The 27,599-nt window shown below is 45.4% G+C and overlaps 2 protein-coding genes across 6 annotated transcripts; one reads left to right on the top strand and one right to left on the bottom strand.

The window, feature by feature from the left end:
• Positions 1–22,667, bottom strand: SLC37A3 (solute carrier family 37 member 3). Of its 5 annotated transcripts, none has more exons than XM_059845960.1 (15): positions 22,500–22,667; positions 18,680–18,853; positions 18,473–18,587; positions 16,355–16,447; positions 15,843–15,926; positions 14,525–14,670; positions 13,815–13,911; positions 12,694–12,778; positions 11,468–11,652; positions 8,899–9,040; positions 7,602–7,703; positions 6,036–6,083; positions 5,069–5,220; positions 3,279–3,344; positions 1–2,470 (listed from the first exon to the last, which is right to left on the bottom strand). In XM_059845960.1, exons 1-15 carry the CDS (start codon positions 22,631–22,633, stop codon positions 2,378–2,380), a joined length of 1,716 nt encoding a protein of 571 aa, XP_059701943.1. In that variant the 5' UTR covers positions 22,634–22,667; the 3' UTR covers positions 1–2,377. The 5 variants fall into 5 exon arrangements, with proteins under 5 accessions (XP_059701943.1, XP_059701947.1, XP_059701945.1 ...); XM_059845964.1 differs by lacking the exon at positions 22,500–22,667 and adding an exon at positions 22,079–22,209; XM_059845962.1 differs by lacking the exon at positions 22,500–22,667 and adding an exon at positions 21,659–22,030.
• Positions 22,668–22,950: 283 nt separating this feature from the next.
• Positions 22,951–25,978, top strand: RAB19 (RAB19, member RAS oncogene family). Its single transcript, XM_059847805.1, has 3 exons — positions 22,951–23,031; positions 23,504–23,687; positions 25,713–25,978. The coding sequence occupies exons 1-3, from the start codon at positions 22,951–22,953 to the stop codon at positions 25,976–25,978; spliced, it is 531 nt and encodes a 176-aa protein (XP_059703788.1).
• Positions 25,979–27,599: the final 1,621 nt, after the last annotated feature.

Here is a 27,599-nt window from a genome sequence, read left to right as displayed (position 1 = left end):
TCAAGTCAAAGAATGTTTATTCATGTGAGGTCAGTTCAGACATGACCAGATTGAAAACCTTTCACCCTCAGAGCACCCTGGAGAAATACATAGAACTGAAAACCCAGGACAAGCACAGCAGCAATCCCAAGGCCCTGGACACACCTCCTTAATCAGGGGTGGCCTCAAAGCACCACGTGCTCAGTGCAGCGGCTGGGCAGCCTGGGCTTGGCGCTCCATCACTGCTGACACTTCTCAAGAGGGGACTGAGCTGTTTACAGGAAGCCATTTGTTACAGGGGCTGGCCTTCTCCTCCCCCTCGACCCCAGCAACGTCCCTTTCCCACCCCACCTTTCATCAGAAGTTTATCTGCTGCCCAGAGAGGCAGCCAAAAAGTTCATCCAGGTTGGAATTTGAAACCAGAGATTCTCAGACGCTGTGGCTCGGGCAAACGGTGCCACGATCAATTTTAGAACTAAATTTCAGGGAGTTTTCATTCTGTTTGTACAGGGGCTAATGAGTAGCTTGGGATGTGAACACTAACCCCAGGGCATAATTCTGAGAACAGGATGACTGATTCTCAGTCTCCTGCTCTAATTATATAGGCAAAAATTGGAATGGGAATGAGAGGAGTCAAGAACAGGACTCAGGCCCCATATCAGCTTAATGGCATCATTTTCCCAAGCACTGAAATACTTTGAGGGTCAACAAAAAGATGCAACAATCACCTACACCCAGAGAAAAAGACTAAAAAAAAAAAAAAAAAAAAAAAAAGGGGCAACTGAGTTCCACATTAAGCAAAGCTGTGCATGGAGACATAACTACAGAAGCAGCAATCACCGAGCAACCATTCAAAACTGTAAAACCGTAAGGCACTAATGATGTTCCACTCATTACAATCAACACGACTAAAAATTGACATTCATCAATTAAAAAATAAAATAAAATCAATGCACATTTTGAAAAGGCAACTGTTCCCATTAAAAAAGTTTCAAATTCTCAGCTCCAATTTTTGCTGCTCCCTACCTTCATCCAGGCACTGACTAGTTAGGCAGAGTGTTTGCTCACAAGTTCTGCAGGTTAACACAGACCTATTACAATGGAATATCTCAAGGCATAAACAGAAAACATTTTTTTTTGAGAAGTTACTCAGTGATCTATTAACATCACCAATAAATGTTAGAGCTGTCAGTTGGTCACCTCACTTACCACAGTACTGAAAAGCACTCAAACACCACCACAGCAAGCACAGCCACTTGTTCTTAGTGCTTGCAGGCAGACTTGCATCTACCTTTCCCTTCAAGGTACAACTCAAGCTTCCAGACCTTGGAGCTTGAGGTCCCCCATGCAGCCATAGCCACAGGAGCATGAGGGGAAACAGCAGCAGTTGCTCATTAATGCTACTCCATGAGTACACTTCAGCCCCTCTCTGAGAGCACCTAGGTCCCTTAAATTCCTTTAATTCTATTCTGATCCTGCTTTGCTAGAGATGAGCAATTGCCCAAGGAGTATGAAGTCAGTGACACCAGTTTCCTTCAAAAGGTCACCTCACACCCATTTTGGTCAGTATTGGTCAGGTTCAATAAACAAAGTAGTGAAAGTGTTTGTGTCCCATTACTGACCCCTGAAGCCATTCAAGGATCCTTTAGACATAAAGGACCTATTAAGGCTTATTTCAGAGATTACATAAAGTATTGCACACTATTTGTCTGCTTCAATAGTTTAAAAAAATGAAATCTCATTTCTCAGAGATTAGTAACATTATAAAAAATGTTAAAAACAAATACAGAGGTAACTTCTTCATGTGACTCTACTGGAATATGTAACAGTTAATAGATGGGGATAGCAGAGGTCCCTCTCTGCAGAGATTTAGCAACAGCAGTTTTTAAACAACTGGACAGCATAAATCCCAAGTAATTGGTTTTGCCCTTTCTAAAAGCTAAGGTGATCTGAAATCTAGGACTATCCATGAACTGCACTGTATGATTTCACCAGCACAAAAGAGCATCAAGATTCATTGCAAGACAGCCTCCTGAAAACTGTCAGTTTCAAAGAGCTGACTTTGGTCAGCACATCCAGAAATAAATAAGAAAAGGTATAGGAATGAGACACCCAACAGAAGACCCTGGTGTGACTGCTGGAAGGGTCTGGGAGGCTGGGACAATCCATCAGTCTCTTGGATTGTCTGGCTTAGGTCAGCAGCTCCGTGACACAGCTGGTCTCAGGACAGGTATTTGGTGCTTCACGACTGAGCTCACCACAGGCAAGTCAATCAAGTCTCGTGGAGTCCTTTTGAATCAGTCCAAACCTGGAGGATGTAACAAACAAGTCTCCCAGAGTTTTGATGAGTGTCCCAGCTGTCAGTTCCATACAGCAGTCCAGGCAGAGGGAGCAGAAGTCACCCTGCCAGCATCCGCAGGCGCCGCTCGTGCAGCAGCAGCCTGATTTCCCTCACTATCAAGGGTGAAATGAACAGGATTGTGGAACTTGTCTGTGGAAAGAAGCAAATCCAGGACAATGAGCAGAGAGCAACCAGAGCTGCAGTCCCCCCCTGCTCCAGTGTGCATCCAAGGCCATCCCAGGAAGACACAGGCTTAGAGGAGCAATGACAGAGTGGCACAGCAGAGGAAGGGCTGAGCTTGCAGGAAAGCTCATACAATTTCAGCTGTCATGATCACCTTTTCATAAAGATGAGCTCTCCAGCTCCTCAGTGACCTTGCTCCTCACCACCTCTGCTGGTTACCAAAGTGGCCTTCTCCCTTGTCAGCACAGATACAAAGACATCTCCCAGCACTTCCAGCAGAGAAGACCAAGTAAACTGTGCAGTGTTCACCACTGTGGTGACGCTGAAGACATCAGGGCCTCAACAGCTCTCTGCCTCAGCAGCAAAACAGAGCCAAGGCATTTTCAGTTTAGTTTCAATACCCTCACCACTCTTTGCACTAATCTTCAAAACCTAACAAACTTCAGCTCTCTGAAAATATTAGAAACTATGTATCATGGAGAGGAAGGAGGGAGAAGCCCCACCTTGGAAGTCAGGTGGTATGAGCTTTAGGAAATGCATACAGGTATTTTTGGGCAAGTACTTTTGTGTCTTTGCTACAATCTCAGTTCCTGTTGGGTAACATGACTTTAAAAGATCCAAAATGAACTCATTTGACTTAGACAACCTGAGGCAAAGCCACACCACAGGCCACTCTGAGAATGGTATCAGAAGTCACAGTTCTCATGTTCCCACAAAAACATCCTATGGCAAATTGAGCTTTGACAAAGAATTTTTTAAAAAGGTGATTTCTTACCATTAGAATGAAGAAATAGAAAACCCACATCCATCCCAGGTTCTCCTGGATCAAAGACACTGGATACTAAACAGAAAGAGGAAAAAAATATTATTCAAACTGGGAAGATAAACATGGTTTTCAGGCATGACACTTTCATTTTCTAGACTTTGTGGACTGTTGGCACTCCACACAGAGCTGATCACAAAATCTTCCAACTGATCTTTTCCTGTCAGAAGGGATGACTCAGGACAGCAGCCTTTTTCTGTACAAAGTCGACAGTTTCAGCAAAGCAGAGATACCACCCTGAAGCTTTACAGTAACTCAGAACAGCACAAAGGCAGAACTGAACTACAGTTTCAAAGGGTGACAAATTGACTCTGCTGAATATGAGGTTTTGCACGGAACACTGGGACATAAGTGGATGTAAGTACTCTCAGAAGAACTAAAAGCTCTAGAATGGGTTATAAATTACATAGGACACATTACACAGGACTGTTGCACAAGAGCTGTGCTACCAGTAACTGCTTAACCCTTCATTTAAGCAAGACACTTGAGACTACACTCTGTTCTGAGCTGCACCCTGGCTCAACTGGGCAGCCTGGGCCACACAAGAAAACCTATCTCTTATTAGCAGATTTATACTCAGATGCTGCACAAGGGCCTCCTTCTTCACCCCTGGGCATATCAGAGCAGGATCTGAATCTCCAACGTGCTCATTGTGCATTTGCTGTCACTCACACACCCCCGGAATGATGTCATGGTTGTCTCTGCTGGAATAAATGCAGTGTTGGAAGGGGAGGCAGGTGGAATCTCTCAGAAGCAAAGACCCACTTTTTATGATGATGTAAGTTTGGGTGGTATGTGTGTGGGAAGACAAAAACACTGAGATGATGCCAGAAGAACACTGAGTGTAACAGTGCACTGATATTTGTCCTCAAAGCACTTGTAATTTTCCATGTTCAGAGGAGATAAGCAGCATCTATCCTACAAAACAGCAACTGAATGATTGTATTTATCAGGCAATCAGTGGCAAGCACAAACCCAAAGCTCTTTCTAGAAATGAAACTCGCAAGCCTTGCCTGCATCCTTGGTATTTTACCACCACTGGAGGATGCCTGGAGAAACACTGGCTCCAATCTCTCTACTAAATTCTCCCCGAAGCCCCACTGTGTTCTTTCACGTAGCTAACACTTGTATTCGAGAAGAAAACACCCCCAGTGGGCACACTGTCAGCTTCCTCCTCTGCAACACTCCACTCCTCAGACTGTAAGGACTACTGGAGCAAGTGGGGCTGGGTTTACAAGGTGTAAAAGACATCCACAGAAAAAAAGAGAGAGCACAAATAAGAGCAAATTTTACATCACTTCATAAACACTGTAACATTCATAATAGGTATTCTAATTCTTCTCAGTTATAGAGATACATGTTTCTGTAAGAGAAGGTTTGCCTATCACCTCAAAACAAAATAAAAAAAAACAAACCCCAAACTTCAAAATTTTTTTTTTCACACTATGCAAAGCTTTTTGAAGTTCAGGATATGAAAGTCTGTAAAATTCACTTGAATTACCAAAGTGCCTTAACATTAGCACTGTGAATACTTAGTTTAGTTCTTAATTATACTGTTTCCACAGGAAACTTTGTTGAAACAGACAGGTTTCCCTTGGTTGATTCCAAAGTAATTATTTTTAAAAAACTCCCAACCCTCTCTTTCTCCCTCAACAAAAATTCAGATTGAGGAATGCACTAACATCTGTAACCACAACACTTTTCCTCCTTCTCCAGTCCTCTCTTTTCCTTGGCAGCCTCACCTGGCCCACAGCAGCACCAATACTGCCTGTTCCATCCACAATTCCTGTGACTGTTGCCAGAGCCTCGCTGCTGCCTTTCACCAGATCCTGACGCCCCAGGTCAGCAGAAATTGCAGAACTGATCATGTTAGAAGGGCCTCCGATGAAAAATCCTGAAAGTGACAGGAAAATAGCCTTGGTGCAAAACAAATACATAGATTCTCAACAAAACACCATCAAAACACAGATTTTCTACCATGAAAGCTCAGGACAGAATTAAGTCTAGGGACAGTGCTCAGTGACAAACTGCAGGAAGAGGGGTACCTGAAACACAGAGTCATGGAACACCTTGAATATCTGGAGTAGTCACACAGAAATAGCTAACAAGAACATTTTAATTATCATGGATGCCCATGCCAGAGCCTCAGTCTCCAGGGCTTCATGGAAGATATGGAAGGCAAAAAAAAAAAAATTTCTGCAACAACAGGACAGAGAGTTCTGAAATAAGAGTGTTTGGAAAGAAAGGCTCTATTCATGCAGGCCTAATTCCATAACACAGCACAGTATGTGTGGCAGCACAAAAAACTTGTGACCTCTCACAGCACACAGGGTATTTTGGATTCTGACAAACACCCTCAAGTTTGAGCTGCAGCTCATGACTCTGCCATATCCCCACTTCCTAAGATACCAGATCACTGCTAGGTATTTTGGCATAAATCCACCTCCACCACACTGAGCCAAGACAGATCCCCTCAGCTCCAGGCCATGATTCTATACGGTCTGTATTCTATACCTCCCTCTGTAAGGCAGTTTTCCTACAGCTGTTTTCCAAAGGTAACAGAAACTGGGGCCCAGTTTCACTCTTTCTGCAAAACCAGCAGAGATGGCAGCACATACAAACACCTTATCACCACCTGGCTGGTGTTACTGATTGTTCTGCAATGAATTTAGATGTCTACCAGTGTAACAGTGGATTTTGAGAAGTTACCTGTAATTGCCATGATCACAGCATTGATAGGTTTGTTGTTTGGGGAACCTGCAAGAGAAAGACCAGGTGAGTGTAAATAAAACTTGAATAGTAAGAGAATCCTTCATTTATCTCTCTGGGGAAGTCAGACTCAGCTCAAAATCTCTCATCCCAAAGTATTCAACACTTGAATCAACCCTTCCACTCTTCCTACATTTTCCAAAATGCTAATTCTTCCTTACAAAGCCATGTCTGAACACCTACAGGTTCCCCTTGCCTTTCCAGCAGCATGTGTACATGCTGCTAGTTTTCCACTACAGCCCCTCAGTGCCTTTCAGACAGTTTTCCCTGGTATCTCACTTCCAGGCATCACCTGAATTCCTCACTCCCTTCCCCTCAGGGCCCACACATGGTGAGTTACTGCACAAGGCAAGGTGCATCCTCTGCATATATTCTCAGGCCGTTATCACTCCTGTGTGGAACACAGTATGGGCACATTAAGGTTTCCTGGTTTGGCTGATGGAAGCTGAATTACCACACTGCAAGAACTTTGGATCACTTGAGGCTTCTGTATCTGCCTGGACAGTAGTACATTTTGAACTAAGTACAAGGCACCTGGGGCTCTGGCTGTTCTGCTACCTAGTCACAAACTTAATCAGCAATAATTTCATGTTTATTTCCAATTCACTTTTTAAAGCAATGAATTAATACAAGAGCCTACAAGAACTCCACCAAACCAAATCAATGCTATTCAATGATAATAACTTATTGACCTTACTTCAAGACCATCTGAGTAAGCCTGCATGCTTCCAAAAGCCACTGTTCATTTCCAGATCAGGCAGAAATTTCTGCCCACAGATTTCAAAGTGCTCTATAAAAGTCTGTCTGGACCACCATCCCATTTTGGAGGAACACACAGAGAAGTGAAATCAAATCCCAGTGAGTTAAATCACTCTGTACCACAGGACATTGTCTGAAAACACAAACCTGTCACCCCTAGAAGTGCTTCTTGGATGTTTCACAGAAATTACATCTTCCTGTCTCCTCATACTCTGTTTTCCCAAGATTTCTTTCAAAAAACAGACACCAAGAACTATATCTATCACAAAAGAGGCAGAAACTCTCCAATTTCAGCATTTGCAGAAGCCTAAGTAGTGAAGTCTAAGAGCTTCTCCAGCCTCTGAGTAGTGAATATATACTTGAGCAGAGATCTGTCCACAGATTCTCTTTCCTCATAGTATAGGGATGCACCTGAGACTTCCTACTCTGCCAGTTATGGTGTTGACACAATGACAATGTCAAAAATCTCACTGAAACTGGAGAAGGATCAGTACCAGAAGCATCAGTACCATAACTCACCACTACAGGGAAATCCAGCCACTCAGAGAATTCATTTCCACCCAGTTAACTAGAGAACAGATTTTTTTCTGTGCAGTGCCACACTTGAGCAAAATAGACCAAAAGGCCCCATTCTGATCCAGAAGCAGTTTGAAGACCAGAAAACATAATGAGAACAGGCTGTGCTCTGGTTCTCTCCAGGAGGTACTGAATGAGCCTCTTATCCCTGTGCAGCACACGAGTACTCACGGCTGTATCCAAAGAGAGAGCCCACAGCAAAGAGCAGGCTCACTGCTAGCACAGGGGCTCTCTTCTGCAGCACATCAGAAATCAAGCCCTGGATAGTCCCACCTGTTAAAAAAGAAGTCTCACTGTCAGGCTCAGGATGCTGATACCATGAACAAAGCTCATTCCACTGAGTGCAGTGGTCTACTCATCAATCCACATTCCCTCTAAATCCTGAGAGCTAAGCCTCCTGCCCCTACTGCCCCAGACACAGAGACAACAGTAAATTTAAGTCTCAGATAAAGCAGAGAAAACTACTCATACTGCTTTACTGGGAATGTATTGCTTCTTGTTTTTCTGGCATGCCACTAGCCAATGCTCCTACTTTCCTTTCTCTTCCCCTACAGGACCACCACAGCTCTAGGACCACCACAACCCTGGATTAAGCAAGCTGAATGCTGTGGCTGGCTCCTTTAACTGAAAGTACAAGAAAAGGCAGCTCTTTCTCACAGGGAAAACATTATCACACAGGGGCCTCACACTCTCTGCTTTCTCACCTACTTAGGGCAGGTGCAACTGAATGTAACAAATACCAAAGGTCAAAAAAAAATCACCTTGTGTACCATTGGTACCTCTGCAGGAACTGCTCAGCTGGTAAAAGCCAGAAATGCTGAGAAAGCCTAGTGCAGAAAATGCCACAGAGGCAAAACCAGACCCTGAATGGATCCCAACAAGGATGTCTATTATAGGAAAGCTATAGGACAAGGGAATAAAGCTAGAACCTGAGCACAGGACAGTGGAAGTTTAAACACATATACAGAATATACTCTTGATTCTGGAGGAACCAGGTCAGGTTTTGCAGCCAGCAGAAATAAAAGCAATTAGGTTTAATTTCTGAACATAACCCAGTTGGTGCCTGCTCTCCTGAGATCTTCAATGAGTCTGTCCTTAGAAACACAGGACAGACAGGACAGTACCGAACCCACCAAGGCCAGATCTCAATCTGTACCTGTCAGAAAGGAAGTAGCAAGCAGGGGCCCCATTTTGTACACAGAACTTTTCTACAAGTCCTAGTCAGTAAAGGGGTAATTTTCAAGGGTATGGCAATGCCCTTCAGTTATATGTTAACTCTTTAGGGGGTCATATACTTTGTGTTTAAGGAAAAAAAATAAGCCAAGCAGCCACAAACAAACCTAGACTTTTCCCACATTAAGTGACCAGCTAGATCCCACTGAACACAACTGCTCTGGCTGCATTCATTGTCTTTCATTCTCAAACACTAGGGAGGCAGCTGCAAGGTGCCACTCCCCTGCTCACTCACCTATGATTCCTCCCACATCATACCAGATTGAGAGCTGGTCAGCTTCTGCTTCTTTCCATCCAAAGTTGCTGCTGAGGTAGAAGGGCAGCCAGAAGAAGAAAGAGTAATTCACCAGCTTCAAGCAGGCATAGGCCAAGGAGTACTGGAACAAAGAGAGGGCCAGCAAGCAGTTAGCACTTGAAAAATGCAAACAGCATTTCTGCTTATTTCCATAAAGCACTGGATCCAGCTAAAGCTTTCAGGGGAAAGCACTTCCCAATTTCATGTAAGAAGGCAGCATCATGAAAGTTTAATGCTGAACATCAAAGGGAACCCAGGAATACAAAAATCATTGTCAAGAAGGTTATTTTTTTTATCACTGAATCCAATGGGTTAATGCACTTTCAGTGTAATCTTGAAAGGAAATTACATTAGGCTTCAAAAAAGGAAGAAAATTTAATTCACCTTCTGAAGAGAAGGAAGCCAGCCACGTGACATGAAACAAGCTTGAGATTTAGTCATTTGTGCATCATGCTGAGAAAAGTTATGTGAAGTGGTTGCTCTGTGCTATCTTGTGCTGCTCAGAAGGCTCATCTGCTTACAGCACCAAAAGAGAAAGCTTCACACATAATCCCCAGGCAGGTATTCCAGGACATGGGATGAAAGGTTTGGCCAAAGCTGAGCACAGGCTTCCAAACCCAACAGCTGAGACAACTTTCTTTTGGTTGCTGGGCTCAATTTGTCCTTAGCTAGCAGATCTCCTCCTACAGAGCCTTCATGTGTTGGCAGAGATTAGTTCTCAGAGACTGCTGGCCCAGCATGCAGAGGGACAGGTCACCCTACTTCAGTAAAGACAGCAATTCAAGGAACCCACTGGTAAAGGCAAACAAGGATGAAGATGTTAAAGCACAGCCTTTGAGATTCTGTGCATATGGACACCTGACTTTGAATTTCAAAAAGCAGATCTTTTTATATATTAAATTCCACAAAATCGTCTCTTTTGAATTTATATTATTTTAATAGGTACAGACTTCTAAGCTGTATTATTAATGCTTTTTCACTCTTACAGTACACAAACTAATGTCCACCATACATGGAAGACAAGGGGATGTTTGGTAGGGTTCTCCTGCTTCTGGGTGTGAAAAGTGCACTGTACAAAGTGATATTTATTACAACACACTAAGAAACTGTCTACCAGATTGTCTGAGTGATTAAACATTGAATTCCTAGAGGCTCAGGGGAAAGCTGTCTGTACTAAAACTCTTCCACTGTATCACTCAGCAGGAGATGAGAGGAGCTACAGAAAAAATATGTCAAATAAATTCTTTGTAGAATCTTGACAAGGCTTTGGAGATTCTCTCAGTATTTGGTCTCTCACCAATCTGACATGGTAGCTCTGTTTGGCTAGGGCACTCAGCTGACATCAGATAAACTCCAGCTCAGAGGTGCTCGGGTTGCTGGATTAGGGTGTGGAACGTGTTCCCAAAACCCAAAGTTCAAAGCAAGCAACCTCAGGTGCTGCCATCTCCTTTTGCTCAGGCCAGTGAAAAAAGTCACACATCAACTGAGGCAGACACCATCACTAACATTTTCTGTGAGGCATTTATCCAGAGTAGGAAAGAACTCAAGATGGGTTTGCTTTCTTTTGCCATCCCTCAACTACAGCCTTAACAACAGGACTGTGGTTGTCCTGCACTCAACACACTGACAATGCACCCACCCCTTCCAGATTTTCTGTTGCCTTAATCACAACACCCAACTGCCTTGCTCATTAAGGGTACCTGACAACACTGCCCACTCAGTAGTTCTGCTCCATGGTAAATCCAGGCAGTTTCCACTGCTCTGCTGAGCAGCCACTCTGCCCCCTTTCTTATACTGGTTCTAGTATTCAGGGGCACACAGAATGTGTGTCCAGCTGCAGAAGGTTAACATTGTTTTTTAATGACAGGTTAACTTCTCAGCTGAATATGAATTGGGCAATACTGCTGATCCAGAAGCACAAGTTTTCTAGGGACAGGACAAGGATATGTGGGAACTGCATCACCAGACCTTGTTTCCTGTTGCTCATAAAAAACCTTGCACACTTTGCCAGATGTTACATCATGCTGACTCAGGCTTTTCAGGCCAGCTTTCTGCTTTAAAATAACTAAAACCTCCAAATCTCAGAGTCAGTGCCACAGAGCTCTGTTTGATGCTCAGTTAGGAGCGAAAACCCCACTCCTCAGGGCAGGCATCTACCTTACCAAGGAAGCATCCTACAGCCACCTTTGGCCATGGCCTCCCTTGCAAATTCACTGCCCTTCCTGATCCTGCAGGAAGGGCAGGATCTCTGCTGCACTAGCTCATTACATGCATTTCATCAAGCAGGATGGGAAGAGCAACACACACCACACATCCAGACAGCATCATCCATGTACACAAGGATAGCAGATCCAACCCCAACATTTTAACAGCATGAGACATCAGACACCAACCACTACAACATATGGTCAGCATATTAACAATGATGTGTACAAATCCTGACAACACAAAAAGACAGCTTTATGTTCAACAGTTAATTCAGCTCTTACTAAAGAATCTGTGTCCTCACCAGTATTACACCAGGAAGGCAACAAGCCTGGAAAAAGCCAATGGCCTTGGGCTGGTTGTCATTGTCAGTTGCTTGAATGGAGTAATTCTGGTCATCATCATCTACATCATCATTGCCCATTAGGGGTCTGTTGGCATCTTCTTCGACACTGGCTTCATCTTCATCTGCTCCAAGCTCAGGCAGGCCTAAGTTTTACAAGGAATAAGCAACAGGAAAAAGAGACCAAGGCCTGTTCACCCTCTCCCCACTCTAAAGCTATGCTCACTTCTTTTAAGCAATTCTACCTTCCAGCAGTTCCCTTGCTCTCCCATACCTCCATCCTCCTTTGGCTTCTAGATGGTGTTCTGCAGTGCCGCCAGTTTCTACCCTTTGTCTTCTAGGGCTCTTGAAAGCACTGTGTGATCCTGGCGTTGGCTTTGTCTGCTCTGAGTGTCTGGCCATTAGTTGGAAGACACAACAAATTAGTGCACTTCCCCCCTTATTGAGGGGTTGTATCCTCAGCCCTGGCCCTGGGTGCCACCTCCCTGGAGCGCGGAGGCTGAGACTCAGACACCTGCTGCCTGTTAATGCCTCTGCTGGAATGGAAGGCCTGGGAACTGCATTGTGCTTCCTGGGATGCACAGCACTCTTACGAGCACACTTTATGGCAGCTTTAGAGCTCCCAACTTTACAGCCTTTGCAGGCACCTGAAAAACCTCCTCCACAGCCCTGTCAAAGCACCAAAGTTCTTTTGTTTCCCTGCTGCACTCTGACTTGCCTACCACCTTCTCAGAGAAGAAACACGTCCAACCCAAGAGTTATTTATCTGGCTGTGGGAGACCTGCAGACCAAAGCTACTTTCCCTTCCCACTGCACACTTAAGGCTTGCCATAGTTTTCTCCTACAATAGCCAGTTATCAGTTTGCCTGCTGTTTCTTTAACAAATACTGATGTTTCACGTGAAGAAAAACAGATAATTAGGATAATTAGGCATATGCTAGTGGAGATGTTAGAGCCAGGCTGTTTTATTTTGCTTTAAAAAACATCCTGACCCTATTCACGTGACACATGGTAGCATTTAGTGTGATCTTGGCAAGTAAAGCATTTGCTCCATTAAATGCACTAAGGTGCAGCACCATTTGATAAGAGGCCTGAGGATAAATGCTGTCAGAATGAGTAGTACTCCATGGGAAGCTGCAGATCTGCTCTCCATGAAGGGACTGAAATAGCACAGCTCTTCCACTCACCCACTTCCTTCGGCGACGTCAGGAGCCCGAAGAACACAATGACTCCTCCAGCAAACTGCACTGAGGCCGTCACCAGGAAAGCATACTGAGCAGAAATAAATAAAACATTCTTTTTTAAAGAACTTTCAGTCACATACACCTCCCTCTCTAATGAGGGCTTCTTTACATTCCAACCTCATGAGAGAGCAAACCCAGCTACAACAACCCAGACTGCATCCATGACACCTGGAAACAAGTGATCTCTGCATCTCCTGAACAGACTGGGTCCTATCTAGGCTTATCTGTACTGAGGTGACAGCAGTGAGGAAGGAGCTGAGCCAACACAACCAGAGATCCAGCTCTATTGGAAGGGACTGCTCAAAGAAGAGTCAAGCACCAAATTCACACAAGGATGCTCAGAGCCTTGATCAATCAGATTCCTGAAATCCTCCAAAGACAGATCCTCCAGGGTCTGTCCCCTTGCTCCAGTGCTTAACATACATCATAGGAAAATGGTTTTCCAAACATCCAATAGAACCACCCCTGCTTCACTTTACACCCACCGCTTTTTTGCTCTCTCAAAGTGCAGTCCTGGAAAGAGTCTGGCTCTGATTTCTCAGCAAACTTCTCCCAGGCTTTGGAAGGTTGCTCTTGGTGCTCTAAGCCCTCTCATGTCCAGAGCTGGCAGCTCAGCTCTGCCAGCCTGTCCTCAGAGGCCCCATGCTATGAGATGTGCTGGGTCCCTCCCATTCCCTATGCTCAGTTGTCCACTGCCACACAGCCTGGCCTCTTGCCAGCCACAGCAGCTATGCCTCCATGCCCTTCCGGCTCCACGGACTCCAGTCAACTCAGAACCTGTGATGGATGACTCTGAAGAGCACTTGAAGCCACCCAAACCAGAAGAAGGTATAATGTGACACTAGAGCTCCTTAATAACATCAGTCCCTTTTACAGAGGAGTCTCGGGCTCATTTCTCCCAGCTTGGAAGAGTCAGGAAAGGAAGAGCTCTTCTATTCTGCCTCCACAGAATTTAGGAAGATGAAACTGGATACATGAGGCTGTTATTTCTCAAAGATGGGATAAAAAACCAGTGTCCCATTCAGACATGCAGGTGTAGCTAGAAGCCAGGCAGCAATACCTACCTCATAGCCATACTTGAGAACGCAGGAGGCAAGGAATGCCCCAAGGATATTTCCCACAGATGCACAGGCACTCCAGAGTCCAAAGACAAAACCTCTCCTGTAGAAGGGAAAAAAAAATTTGAAGCAGAAAATGCAAGGACAGATGACATTAAGAACAAGACAAAACCAAAACATGCAAGTGAACTTTAACTTATGAATGAAGTTACACCATTTTCCCTTCCATTTCAAAGGGGCTCAAAGAAAACAAAACACATAACAACTTGGAGGTGCAAAACAGACAAGCCAGGAACCCTGAAACATCTCTGTTAAAGGAGAGTGAGCTGGCAACAAGGTTACAAACTATGACTAGAGCTCATCTGCAACACCCCAAAGTGAGAGTAGAGCCTAGGATGACTCAGTTATCATTAGCTCTCTCTATTGCTGACAGAAACAGGTTTTTCAGTGGTATGAAAATTAAAATTCAGTCACTCTACACTACGAGATTTTTGAAGTTTGAACCTTTGCTTTTAACACATACAGCTGTGTTCACACCAGGCTGTTCTGTGGCTCCACAAAAAAGTGAAAGAGAGAGAGAGAATGTAACAAGGCATATTTCATCCTACCTAATTTTAATTATGATCTAACAGTTGGCCTTTCTGGTTGGAGGATTTCAGCTCAATCTGTTACTCAGCATGTCAGATAAGTGAGTCACTGAAGAAAACTCAACTTACCCAGCTTTTCCAAACCAATTTCCCATGACAGCAACCACACAGGGCCAGCCAGTGGACTGCAGCAAGCCATTCACAACCCAGAGACAGCAGTAGAACCACTTGTTGTAGAAATGCAACCATTCTGTGAGTGTGCCAAAGGAGAACACCTAGAGGAGAGCAGGGGGAAAACAGAGAAGACACCCTGAGGCTACTGCTGAAAGAGAAGCAGGAGTGGGGTCCTAAAAAGAGGAACAAGCTATCAGGGAGCTGTGTAGGGGCCAGGGCAGAGGCCAGGCTGGCGTTGTTTGAGACACAGCACAGGGCTCACAGCACCCTCTGCTGAGCCAGCACAGCTCTGACTCCAGACAAACGTGCTGTCATGGCACTTCCTCTCCGAAAGACTTTTGCCTCCCCAAACAGCACAGTAATAACAGGAGAAGAGAAGGAAGACACAAATAGCTTCAATGCCAACACTAAAAATACAGCAGCCTCTTGATCTGCTCTTGTACTGACATGCTAATCCGTGAGGCTCTCTGCAAACACAGAGCCCTCACGGGTCATGTATCTTCACCAAACTTAACACAAATACTACAGCCAGCTCTCAAATTACCAAGTGCTCTAACCCAAAATAAACACACACTGTGGCACAGGGTGCTTGATGCACACTTGCAGTCATGTGTCTGCAGAGCCCAACAGGCCACAGTGGGGTTTGTAGCCACTGGTAAAACAAACACACTCCACACATTTTACCACTACTTTAATAACCAGAAAACCACGAGATAAAACTGATTTACACTTATCTGAACTGGCTTGAACTTGAACACAAAACATCTTTTGTTTTAAGCAGACATTCTTTTTTGACACATACCCTCCCGGCAATTATATAAAATAAGTAAATGAGTGCCTGGTATTGTTAGGATGTCCTTTAAAGAACAGAGTAAAGATTGTGTTTGGAAGCAAAAGCCTTGATAACAACATACACGGTTTAAGAGATTAAGTTATACTACAAAACACTCCCCGAAAGCCCAAATACACTAGTCTTGAACAAAAGCTGTTCATCAAGTCTCTAGACAGTGTCTCAAACTCAGGAATTTCCTTCTGACACAGTGTCCAGAGCTAGACATTTCAGGAAGGGGAGAGTCATCTATGCTCCATGCTTTAGATAGTGCAGTACATGCACCCAGCACCAAGCCAGACCTGCAGGCTATGAGCCACTGAGGTACAGCTACAGCTCATGAGCAGATTCACACAGAAACACAGCCTCTTCTCCCCTACAGCAAAACCCTACCCAGAAACTCTAAAGCAGATTTTTAAATCCCACTACTATGTTCCAACTTACCACCAGAGCAGAGGAACACATGCCAAAAGACAAAACCCAGCGTAAATTCAGGCGGTCCCCAACTATGCCGCTGACAAAGAGACCCTGAGAACAAACCACAGCATTAAACAAAGCCAGAGGATTTGCACCTTACAGCTGTAAGAATTAAAACCACATAGAAAGGCCATACTAATCCAAACACTGCTGTTACATCAACATACAGTTTGATTCTAACCACTTCTCCTGCCACCACAGAAACCCTGCTTGTAGCTGCTCATTTCATTTCTTGTTTAAAAGAATTCAGCTGAGAACTCTTGGAGAGACAGAACTAGTCCTCCCCAGTGACAGGGCTGTAAGAAATTCTGAAGTGATAGTATTTCCCTTGTGTTTGTTAACAAGCATCTTCACATGACTGACAGGCATGGGCAGAACTAACAGAAACTGAAAGAGGTTTGTCTCTGATCTAAGCTTTTTATTGTGGGTGTGATCTTCCCAACAAGAGTCAACCAAAGGTTGAGGTTAGTTTTACTCACCACAGCATAGGAAAACAAAAAGATGGTGTCCAATGTTCCCAGGAAGAGAGTTGCTTCTTCTGCACTTGGAAATAAATGGCTGCTGTTCCAGAGCTACAGAGGGAAAATTTTGACAGGTAAGTGGGGAGAGGCACAGCTCATTCTACTTTTTTTCAATGGAAACCCCAGCTCCAAAGCAGAACAGCATCTGGCCCAAGCAACCTCCCATTTCTCCAACACTTTAGTTATCAAATCATTAACAATTCTGGCATTATCTTTGGGCAGAAAATGTCCACTGACACTCTGCTTCACTTCTAAAATGCAAGCTAACAAACCAGAAGTGAGAAATGCTCCTTTCACCTGGATCAAGACAAATGAGAGGCAAAACAAACTCTACTTCTAACAAGCATGCAACTGTTAGACAGCTTCTTACTCTGAAACACTGATGAGCATTTTAATGAATAATACAATAAAGGCATATTCTGTTTTATGTGCAGCATCTCCTCTGTACTTCTCTTGCTGTCTTCACTAAATGAATAATTCCCTTAAAGTATTTGTGGCAGCAGCCAAAATAAGAAATGACAGAAAACAAACAGAAAAGAAAGAACACAAAAGCAACAAGGGAAAGAAATAGACTGGCTGGAAACTATTTACAACAAACTCCAGTCATCACTAATGTTGTTGGGTTTTGTGCTTGCTCTGAGTTTCACTTTAGTTTCAGTATGATCAAAAAAAGAGAAAAAGTCTCACTTGTCCCCAAAGAAAGATTAGTGACATCAGATAAAAAAAAAACCCAGCAAGCTTTGAGGATAATTTGAAGAATTAATGAAGATAATCAGAACAAAGTTTTCTTCCCTTCCCACCATGTCTCCATTAGAAAACAAACCCAGCACAAGCCTGACCTACAGATGTGCCTAACTCAAATATCATCAGCTTCAGCTTGATTCTACCTCTCCAGGAGAACATCCTGTACAGACATACATCCACTTAGTTTAACAGATGTAACAAAAATTGGTAACTAAAGGATCAGTTTGACCATTTTTATTGATCAGACACATGCATCTCAACATCCAGCAACACCAAACCATCTATATATTTAAAAAAATCAAAACAGCTTCCAAAATATACTAGTTGTTTGAATGCTAGTTAAAGAACTAAATATAAACACCTTGCATTTCATTTTAGCATCTCTGAGGTGCTCACTCCTTTTGGCCATACTATAAAATCCTGAACACATTACAAGCCAAATGTACTGTTTTCACTTATCACAAGAAGTCAGCATTTATCATCCTTCTATTCCTTCTGTCAAATATTCAACTAACCAATGATTTCTAACACAGGCAATGCTCCAGCAGCTAACTTGGAACTCCCAGCCCTAATAGATCTCATGGCCTGTGGCCAAGCTTTCGATGTGAGATTTCTTCCACTTCTCAAAAGCATCAGGACAAAGCACTACAAAAAAACCCCAAAAGCCCTAAAAACCCCATGATAGGAACCAGGACGTAGCTCTTGCCTTCCCATTTGTGAGAACCAAGCAGTTTAGAACTTCCTTTCCTCCAAGCAAGCACCGCCAAAACTCCCACTGCTTTAACTGAAACCAGGATTTTACAGACAAGGGGTACTGGATGTTCAGGATGGAAACCAGGCCTTTCAGAGGCAAGATCAAATGTCATTCTTCACCATCAATTGAGGATAACAGCTAGCACAGTCAGACAGCTCTCTTCTCTCCTAGTTTGGCTTTCCTTTTAAGAGGGTGGCAGCAGCAACTGCTGCAGAGAAAGCACAGCCAGGATTTCACAGGACTCTGTAAGCCCATTAACTGCTTTGGTTTATTGCCTCCAACCCTTCAGAGGAAGAGTCCCTCTTCCCCCTCCTCCATGCTACTGCCTACTGCAGACTCTTCTGGGCTCCCCTTTCCATTGAAACACTGCAGCTTCTTGAGAAGTTTCTCTCTGGGCACCATTAGGGAAGCTTTCAGCATCACCTGGTGATCCACAGAACTACAATGCCAGCACCTGAAGCTTCCACTCACATTCTGAGAAGTGAGGAACACCTAAAGGGGCTTCTTCAGCTCCACAAGCTCAGCCCACTGGCAGCTGCCCACCTTTCCTAGCACTCCCTTCTCCCTTGTGTCCTTACCTCATACGGCCGGAGCTCGGGGGCCGTGCTGTTTTGGCAGGAGGGAGTCCATTGTCTGGAAATGCTGACTTTGACATTACTGAATGTCTTTCTGGAGGCATGGAGCAGGGAATAACTGCCAGGAAACACACAGACACAGGTTGGCCCAATCTCCTCTGGAGAAAGGGTGGAAATACAAATCTCTGAGCAGAGGTACACTCAGCCTACCTGAAGAAGGTCAGCAGGAACACAACAATATGATGGTGGGTGCAGTGGGACACAAGGCCTCTGTTGGCAGGCTGCCTCCGTAAGCCTCCAGGCACAGCCATGTTCCTGGCAGCCCTAGCCCTGCTCCTGCCTTGCCACGAGGGTTGGATGGTGATTAAGTCATTCTTCTTCTCCCTTAAACAGAAGAAGATGGGAAGGGAGGAGAAGAGAAAACCAATTTGAATTAAAACACAAGTATGAATTACAGCTCTGTTCCCCAAACAGCTTGAATCCAGATGGAACAACTCCATGCCATGCCTTTCCAACTTGCTCCACACCACTACCCATTCGTCACTTGTACATTCCTCAGTAACTTCTATGGCTTAAGGTGTCTTGTTATTCCCATTCTCCCAGTACCCTCATGGCACTTCTTTTTTGGTTCTCTCCAAGTAGGTGCCTCTTCAGTGCCCAGGACCAAAGGAACACCCCCTGGATCTACCAATTTCCAGCATTCTCCCATTACAGACCATTGTGCACCATTTACACACATGGTGCACTACAGAACGACCATAAATAAGAGCTTTCTGCTGCTACCTGGCTGGACACAGACAGGTGATGAAGCCACAAGAGCAGCATTTGGCTATAGCTGGAGAAGGGTTTGGGATCTGACTGCCTCATTAAGATGTTATTGAAGGAATATGCCCAAGAGTGGACCTGCATAGATGGAAGAAGGGAAGTAGCTGTGAGGACAGTGCTGAAATCCAACAGCTGGAATCCTTTCCTGTTTATTCTCAAGCCTGACAGCTTGAGAATAAACAGGAAAGGATATTACAGCTCCATCAGTCCCTAACTCATTAGTACAGCACACAAGTCATCACACCTTCCTATCCCTAAAGGACATGGGTGACACCTGCCTCAACCTGAAGACAACCAGAAACTATCAGTACTGAGGGAAGGCCATCACAGACACAGTTTCCTCATGCTGCTCCATGTCACACCACTCCAATGCCCCAGCTGTGCTGGCATGGCCAAGGGATGATGTTTGCTAACAGGTTTTGGGAAACAGCCCCACTGGGCAGTGAGGGGATGAATCTCTCTCCACACATTTCAGAAGACATGCCAACTCCACAAACATTCTGAGAGCTGAGGAAAGGTAAACTAAAGCACCATCCCATTCCCCCAAAGGATCAGCACTGAAATAAGACAGAATATAATGTCTTTGAGTCCTTTTGTATCCACAGGTGCTGTTTGTAATTATTTGCACATCTAACAGAAGTCTTTTCAAGTTCAGCTTCATAACCTTTCCTGGAGAAAGTAGAAATCATTGCCCAGACAGTCTCTCATCCAAATTTCTGCTGCTGAAAACTCTTTATTTCACACAGACTTTCTATTCCTTATTTTAAAGCTTTCATCAAGACACCTTCCACTGTAGGCAGTCTCCCTTCCCTGTTCTCTCAGTGGTGACACATGCCTGACCAACAGCAATATCCAGCTACTGCTGGATATGTGAACCACTGTGGAAACTGACATCACATCTGACCTCCAAAAACAGAGTGTGGCATGGAGATCCTCTGAGTAACAGAGACCCAGCTATGACAGCTTTGAGACACCAGAGTCACATTTAACCTACACCACGCCTGAACACCTCCATTCTCACCCAGGGCAAATGCAGTGAGTCTGTACAAGACCTGACACCGCTCCACCAGCCCAGGAGCTCTTGAGCCACACTGCCACTGCTCCAGCTGGCACACAGCACCTCCTTGTAGGGACACGTGTCTAGACTGCTTGGGTTCACACAGAGGGAAAAAGTGCCTACAACTGGAGCTCTGGGAAGGCCAGACTAGCCCTGCAGAGGCAACTTTGCAAGCAGTCTTGATACTACCTTAATTTGAGGTCCCAGACCATTTCTCAGCAAAAGTGAATGAAGACTCAGCACCACACAAGTACCCCACAGTGCCCCCACACTAGCTGCACAAGAAGAGAAGCCAAGGCACTCTAGTTTCCCAGCTCCACGGTCCTACAGGCCTGTGAGCCACACGGTCTGCTGGTCAAACACAAGAGGTTCCTTGGCGCTCCCTCCCCTCCCACCAGGCAGATAATAGAGCTGTCTCCAGGAAAGCAAAACACTGCCAGTTGTGCAACACTGTGGGGAAAAGTTCCTTCCTTGAGTAATCAGTTTGCAGCCCAAAGCACAAGATTTACTACTAGCTTCATGTCAACATATGCAAACGTAGATCTTATTTGTCCAAGATAATGAGTCCTTTTAAAGCTAAGACCTGGTTTGACCCTAAAGTCACCTGATTTTTTTTAAACAGCATTTGCTATTGAAACAATCTGTTCCTCAGAGCTTCCCAATCTCAGGTCTTCTTTCTAGAAGGCCTTCTGGCACAGGACACTTTCGCAGCGTAGAGATAACCATGAAAGATTTTGTTTTCCCTCTATCTTCATCCTGCCCTTTCTATAGTCAAAACTGGCATTCTTCTTAAGCTAGAAAAGTCTGTAAACCAGTTTTTTTTCTTTAAAGTTAGTCTTCTAATTATTGTGAGAACACCACAGTAACTTTGTGGTGGAGGAAGAGCAAAAGCTTGGCAGCAGGATGACCCACAGAACTCAAAGCAGTGAAGCACATGCTTTTAAGAAAGGAAGAGGAGTGCTTTTAGAGTGTTAGACTGCCTCATTGAACTATTTAGCACTATTTACCTACAGCCAGCCGGTATTCTGAGTAAGCTTTTGATAGGCTTCCACCCTTATTTGTTAAGCTCTCCTCGGTGTTCTGCCTTATCCTTTCACTTAAACGCAAAATAAGACACCTTAAGTTCAAAATAAACACCCTTAATGCTACCTTACTGCCCTCCAAAGCCGGCAGGAAAGTGCAGCCTTAACATTCCAAAGTTCAAAACAAACGAAAGGATTTTTTCTTCAAAATAATAATAATTTAAAAAAAAAACAAATAAAACCCCATCAAAACCCAAACCAACAGCCCCCCCCCCCCCCCCATACCTATGCCATTTTTCCAAAGAGACAGAAGAAGAACGGCACAACCGCAAACCCACCCAGGGCCCTCGGCAGGCAGCACAAGCAGATCGTCTGTCACCGCGGATGCCCCGCCGGATGCTCTGCGGGAGGAAGGACAGAGGCTGCCCCGAGCACCCGAATGCTCCGAGAGCGCTCCGGGCTGCCGGGGAGGCCCGGGCCGCGCTCCCGCCCCGGGCACGGCAGCCCAGCCCAGCCCAGCCCAGCCCGAGCAGGGGGTGAGGAGGAGGACGCGGCTCCCTCCGGGCGCTGTGGCCACGTCCTCGGCGGGGCGGGGAGCGGAGCCGAGCGGGCAGGGCAGCGCAGGGCAGGGCTCCGCCGCCACCGCCGCCGCCTCACGCCCCGGGGAGCCGCCCAGCCCCGCGTCCCGCGCCCGGCCCCGCGTACCGTGCGCGGCGCCCAGCGCGCCCGGAGGAAGTCGGCGGGAGGAGGCGGCTCTTCCGGGCGGTCCCGCGGACCGGCGGGAGCTGTAGTCCGGTCGCGGCCGCCGCCGGAGCCCTGCCCGCCCCCTGCACGGGGCGGGAGCGAGCGGCCCAGCCCCTGTGCGGCCCGGCCGAGCCCGGGGCGGGGCGGCGGAGCAGGGAAGAGAAGGGAAGGGAGGGGGCGGACTACAGTTCCCACCGGCCCCACGGCAGGGCGGCACAGAGCGGCGCTACCTGTCCCGGCAGAGCAGCGCCGGCAGGTGAGCGCCTGGCACCGGGCTCCTTCCTCGGGCCTGCGGCTCCTCCTCTCCCCCGCCTGGCCGCAGGCCCGCCCGGCAGCCGCGATGCCGTTCCCCAGTTCCGGCGCGGACGATGCCTTCGATTACCTCTTCAAGATCATTCTGATCGGCGACTCCAACGTCGGGAAGACGTGCGTGGTGCACCGCTTCAAGACAGGGCAGTTCAACGAGAAGCAGCAGAACACCATCGGCGTCGACTTCACCGTGCGCTCGATGGACATCGACGGCAAGAAAGTAAAGGTCGGTGGCGGGAGCGAGCCCGAGGCTCCTGGCGAGCAGCGCCTTGGCCGTGCCGTCCTTCCCGTGCAGGTTCCAGGAAGCGGCGGGACGCACGGCACCTCCTGCTTGGCCCTGTCGAAGGCAGCCGGCAAAAGCTGGCTGCCTTTCTAACCAGGGGTGTTTCCCAGGGGAGCTTTCTCTCAGGAAGATGTTCGGGGGAAGCAGTCACCCTAATTTGGGTACATACTTGCTCTCGTGACTTCTCGGCATCTGCTTGAGGAGAGGGCTTGTGCTTTGCCTGCAGGGAGTTCTTTGGAAGATGGCTATAGTTTGGAGATGTCTCTTCCCTCCAGAGATGTGGGGGTTTGAGCTGGGACGCCAAGGAGGGAAAACCCCCAAAGTTTGCAAAGGCTCCACTTAGACGTGTGCTTAATTTGAGGGAAGAAGACTTCCAAGACAAATACTAGAAGAAACTGTCAGCTAGAACTTCCCTCTGTGTGCAGATCTAAGTCAGGATGCCTGGCTTTTATATATAGGTTTGCTCTGCCCAGCCCTGTATTAGGGTTCTTTGCTCTTCTTCTTAAAAGGCTGTAATGTTCTATGTCTTTTACTACAGTTGTTGAAAATGGGTTTCTTGGCTTCTTTGCAAAGCTGGGTTTACACTTGGAGCTTTCTCTTTGGTCGGTGTAGATGGACTCTACAGGCTTGTAAATGGCTTTTTGGATCTAGGGAGGGCAAAGCCATGCTGGTGTAGTAGAGTGAGCTGGGACAGGTCTGGCTGCCTTCTGGACACAGGGCTTCAAATGCTGAGGGCAAGCACCTAGGAAAGTGGTGTTCGGGGGTCTTTACAACTTCTGTCCTTTCTCTTGCAGATCCAAGTGTGGGACACAGCTGGTCAAGAGCGCTTCCGGACAATAACCCAGTCTTATTACAGGAGTGCCCATGGGGCCATCCTTGCCTATGACCTTACTAGGCGGTCCACATTTGAATCCATTCCTCACTGGATTCATGAAATTGAAAAGTATGGTGCTGCAAACTTGGTCATGATGTTAATTGGTAGGATTTTAGTTTTAAATATTGTGATATGTAGATTTTTAATATGAATATAAAACCTCCCTTGTTTCCTACCACTACTTGAAGCATCTATACACTATGCATTACGGAATAATTCAGTTCTAATTAAAATAGATCACCAAGTGTGTCAATTCAATTTAAGCTTAAAAAATGAGGAAAGTCATAGCCTGGTCCTCACAGGACCGAACACATTGCAGACAGCAAAACCCTTTTTCAGTTGTTCTTTTCCTGTTGGAATAACACAGCAAGCTTTGCTGCCAGGCTGGAGGCAGGGACCACCTTGTTGAGGTTAGAACTCCAGCAAGCCTGACCCTGTACTCCTGCTGCACGGGAATGTAGCAGCTCAATAATTCAAGGTGAAGGGGGATGCACAGACTCCTGGTTCTCATCTTTCCTCTCTGCTCTCTTGATCTGCATGCGCATTGCTCTGTAATGGGACTCTGAGCAGGTAAGACAATAGATGGGGAGTAGCCTGCTTGCATTCCACTAGCGCTCAGGAAACTGCCTCTTGGAGGAAAGCAGTGGCTGGGAATTGCTGGGAATGGAGCTGGTAGGAAGCCGCGGTTCCTTTCCCTTGGGTTTCATGGTTATTATTGCTCTTCCTTCCCCCAGGGAAGAAGCTGCAAACGAGAACACTGGTGCAGTGAAACGCCTTTCTTGTCTTTAATTCCAATGGCGTGGCTGAGCCTGTTGCAGTGTGCTGAGAGCAGCTCAGCAGCCGGGGCTAGGGCAGCGCTGAGCCCCAGGCAGGGCCCCTGAGCTGCTGCCTCTGCTCCCTGCACCCTCCGTGCTTGTGCTGCAGAGATTTCTCCTGTCCTTCCTCTGAAGAAGCAAACGATAAATTCTGACCTCCTTCTAATGCAGCACTTGGAACTGGGGGCAGGGGAGGTGTAAATCACTGCACTTTGGAGGGTTTTTTCTAATTTCTGTCATGAATCTAAAGAAAGAGACATATCTCTGTGTGGTGGGGGATGGCGGTGGTTGTTGGGGTTTTTTTAGAGACAGAAGTTCTGAAATTAGTAAAAAGTGAAGCTTTTGTTAAGGATCCAGCTTGGTGCTTTCTTCCAAAGCTGGTGCTGTTTGCTTTACTTACATTGGCAGAAATCATTGTACATTTAATTACACTTAGTCACGTTATACACCTTTCTAGCAGGAAGCTGAGGTTAGGAAACCTAACTTTCCTATCTGGAACTGAAGGAGGAAAAGGTGGGTGGGTTCTTCTTAAGAAGGCAAATGGCAAACCCTCAAGCTGGGTTTTTTTCTGGTTTTTTTTGGTGGTTTGTTTGTTGGTTTTTTTCTTTTGTGGGGTAGGTTGGTTTTGTTTGTTTGTTTGTTTGTTTTTTCTTTTAGAAATACCTAAAGGGACTTTATGGGAGGGTAGTTAATTTATATATGTTCAAGATATTAATTTGATTAAGGGTTGTCTTGAAACTACAAATGTAGACTTCAGCCAGGTACTAGAACTGATTAATCCACATGTGCTGCAACTGCCTAAATATACAAAGATGTTTTGTCTGAGGTGTTTCATGATGGATTTTGACTAAAGTGCTGCAAGTAAAAGTTTAATCTATACATGCAGAAACAAGTATATATTTTAGGCATTAAGGTAGCTGATCTGAATTCTTGTCTTTCTTTTTACATCACCCTAAAAAGATTTTTTTTTAAAAAATATTCAACTTAAAGGCTACTTAATATTTAAAACTGCTAGGGAACAGGACCAACAGTTGCTTCCAAATAATCTTTTACCTGCAGTAAGTAATCAGATGAACACAGGTTTTTAGCTTTTTCTTGGATTTAATTTCTTTTGCTATCATATGATTTGCTGCAATTTTAATTTTAAACCACAGTCTATATGTGTGGCTCTGATGTTCTCACATCTTGTTCTATCCAGTAACTCTTACTGCTAACATAAATCTATTGTTTAACAAAACTGAATTCCTGCATCGCATTTAAGAATAAATTTTTGAAAGACTAAGTGGTTGAAGTGCCTCTCTGCCTTCTTTTAAGGGAACAAATCGGATTCGCTGGACAAGCGCCAAGTGCTCTTTGAAGATGCCTGCACCCTGGCAGAGAAGCACGGGCTCTTAGCTGTGCTGGAAACATCAGCAAAGGAAGCTCAAAACATAGAAGAGGTGTTCACATTAATGGCTAAGGAGCTGATAGCACGAAATACCTTACAGCTTCATGGGGAGAACCCTCCAAACAGCTTCAGTCTTGACTCCAGGCCAGTGATTGCCAGTCCAAGTGTGGAGAAGACCCAGTGCTCCTGTTGAAGAGAGACTTCAGGGAGAACTTGGAAACTGCCATACTTCTGAGCTGTTTGATTCAATTTTGTTCAGTTGATGAAAGTGTTTTATGTGGCCTCAAGCCATCTCTCCTGATATTTCTATCTTGCAGTTTGGCTTGTGAGTATTTTCAGAGATCATTGTTGTTGGTAGCATAGGTTGCTTTGAACATAGCAGTGTGAACTTCTGAGATGAGACCACTCAGGAAGCTGCCAGGCCTTGCCCTAACCAAAGAGAACTATAAAAGTTATTGCCTTTAATTATATTCTTACATGACTTTCTGGCTGTGTCAGAAGATAAATTTGCACCAGTCTTGCACTGACCCTTCTAAGCTGTGTTGCTGGTTTCCAGCACTTTCCTCTCTGCCAGTAGCTGTAAAAAGTCTGACACATGCTTGGACAGCACTAACCCACTCCTGCCTAAACTTTCATTTAGGAGCTCTCCTGAGGTCAGGCAGGTAGCCACCCATCCCAAGGAGCTTAATAACATTTGTGAAAAAGTAGAGGATTTCACATCTGCCCTGAGTTCCTCACCAGACAAACCTGGAGAGATCTCAGGGCTGGTGCAGCAGGCAGAATATGATACACTTCTTCCTGGGGTGAGAAAAGTTGCCTTTCACTTGGCTTTGTAATAGTCAGGATTGTTTCCAGTACCATTCTCCATGCTGCTACATGGACTTGCTGGGAGCAGCAAAGCTTCCAGTGAAACGACCTTTTTTTTCATTCCTCCCTGCTAACTCATCTTGCTTTTGATGTGCTGATATTAACCAAAAGCCTTCTGTAGCTTGTGATGGGCCAATGGCAGCTTGAGAGTATCCCTGTTCAAGGGAGTGTGAAGGATGGATGCAAGCTCTTGTAAAACTCAGCAAGGGTGAGATGGTTTAAATTAGGCAAAAAGTTAAAAAGTTTCATTGTGTTAGAGTGGTAAGGCAACAGTATGGAGCGCACCAGAGAGCTGCCCTAGATGAGTGTATCTGCTGCTGCTGTGGAGACTGAACATGGTGGTAGCAATGGAAGGTTTTGGGTTGCTCCTCCCAGTCACAAGCTCTGCTACTTGGGGCTCACTTTTCTGTATACCAGAACTGAAAGAAGGGTTTGGGCTGGGGGTTTTTTGGTGAAGGTTTTGAGGTAGTTTTTTTCCTGTTGCTTACAAGTTTTTTTCCCAGTAGATGGAAACAGGGAAGGAGGAGGAAAGAAATATCAGAGGAAGTTTTTTTTTTTTACTGCAGTCCACATGTACCAAAGTGTATCACTTAGTTACTGTTAAGCTATGAACTGCAACTCCAACTCTGTAATGATAAAACACAGTTTGTGTTACATGCAAAGCAGCCTTGGGAAGGCTAGGGTGTTGCCAGCTTACCCAATGGCTGGGTGCCCCTGTTTCCTAAGTCCTTGAAAAATAGGGAAAAAACATGTAGCAAGTATTGCTGGAAAATCTTGTCTTAGAAGCACAAAAAAATAAAGGAGAATGAATAATTAAGTAATAGTCTTGGAAATATTTCTGATGTTCTTAATGCTTCTCTGGATCTTTGCTATTGCATGCAAAGAGCAGGGGTTAGTTCAGCTCTGTGTAAGCTCAGGGAGGAACCTTCCATACTACTCCTCTTGCT

This window comes from Haemorhous mexicanus, chromosome 5, assembly GCF_027477595.1.
Source record: "Haemorhous mexicanus isolate bHaeMex1 chromosome 5, bHaeMex1.pri, whole genome shotgun sequence".
Lineage (NCBI taxonomy): Eukaryota > Metazoa > Chordata > Aves > Passeriformes > Fringillidae > Haemorhous > Haemorhous mexicanus.
This window is presented reverse-complemented; position numbering and strand designations above follow the sequence as displayed.

What these genes read in the sequence shown, in the direction of transcription:
- SLC37A3 (XM_059845960.1), bottom strand. Translation starts at nt 22,633, where the DNA reads ATGTCCATCGAGCGCACGGTGAAGTCGACGCCGATGGTGTTCTGCTGC. An exon ending in TTCTCAAGTATGGCTATGAG is followed by an intron (nt 12,779 to 13,814) that starts GTAGGTATTGCT and finishes ATTTCTGCTCAG; the next exon opens with TATGCTTTCCTGGTGACGGC. An exon ending in GCCTTCCTGGTGTAATACTG is followed by an intron (nt 9,041 to 11,467) that starts GTGAGGACACAG and finishes TCTTTGTTCCAG; the next exon opens with TACTCCTTGGCCTATGCCTG.
- RAB19 (XM_059847805.1), top strand. Translation starts at nt 22,951, where the DNA reads ATGGCTATAGTTTGGAGATGTCTCTTCCCTCCAGAGATGTGGGGGTTT. An exon ending in AAGGAGGGAAAACCCCCAAA is followed by an intron (nt 23,032 to 23,503) that starts GTTTGCAAAGGC and finishes TTTCTCTTGCAG; the next exon opens with ATCCAAGTGTGGGACACAGC. An exon ending in CTTGGTCATGATGTTAATTG is followed by an intron (nt 23,688 to 25,712) that starts GTAGGATTTTAG and finishes CCTTCTTTTAAG; the next exon opens with GGAACAAATCGGATTCGCTG.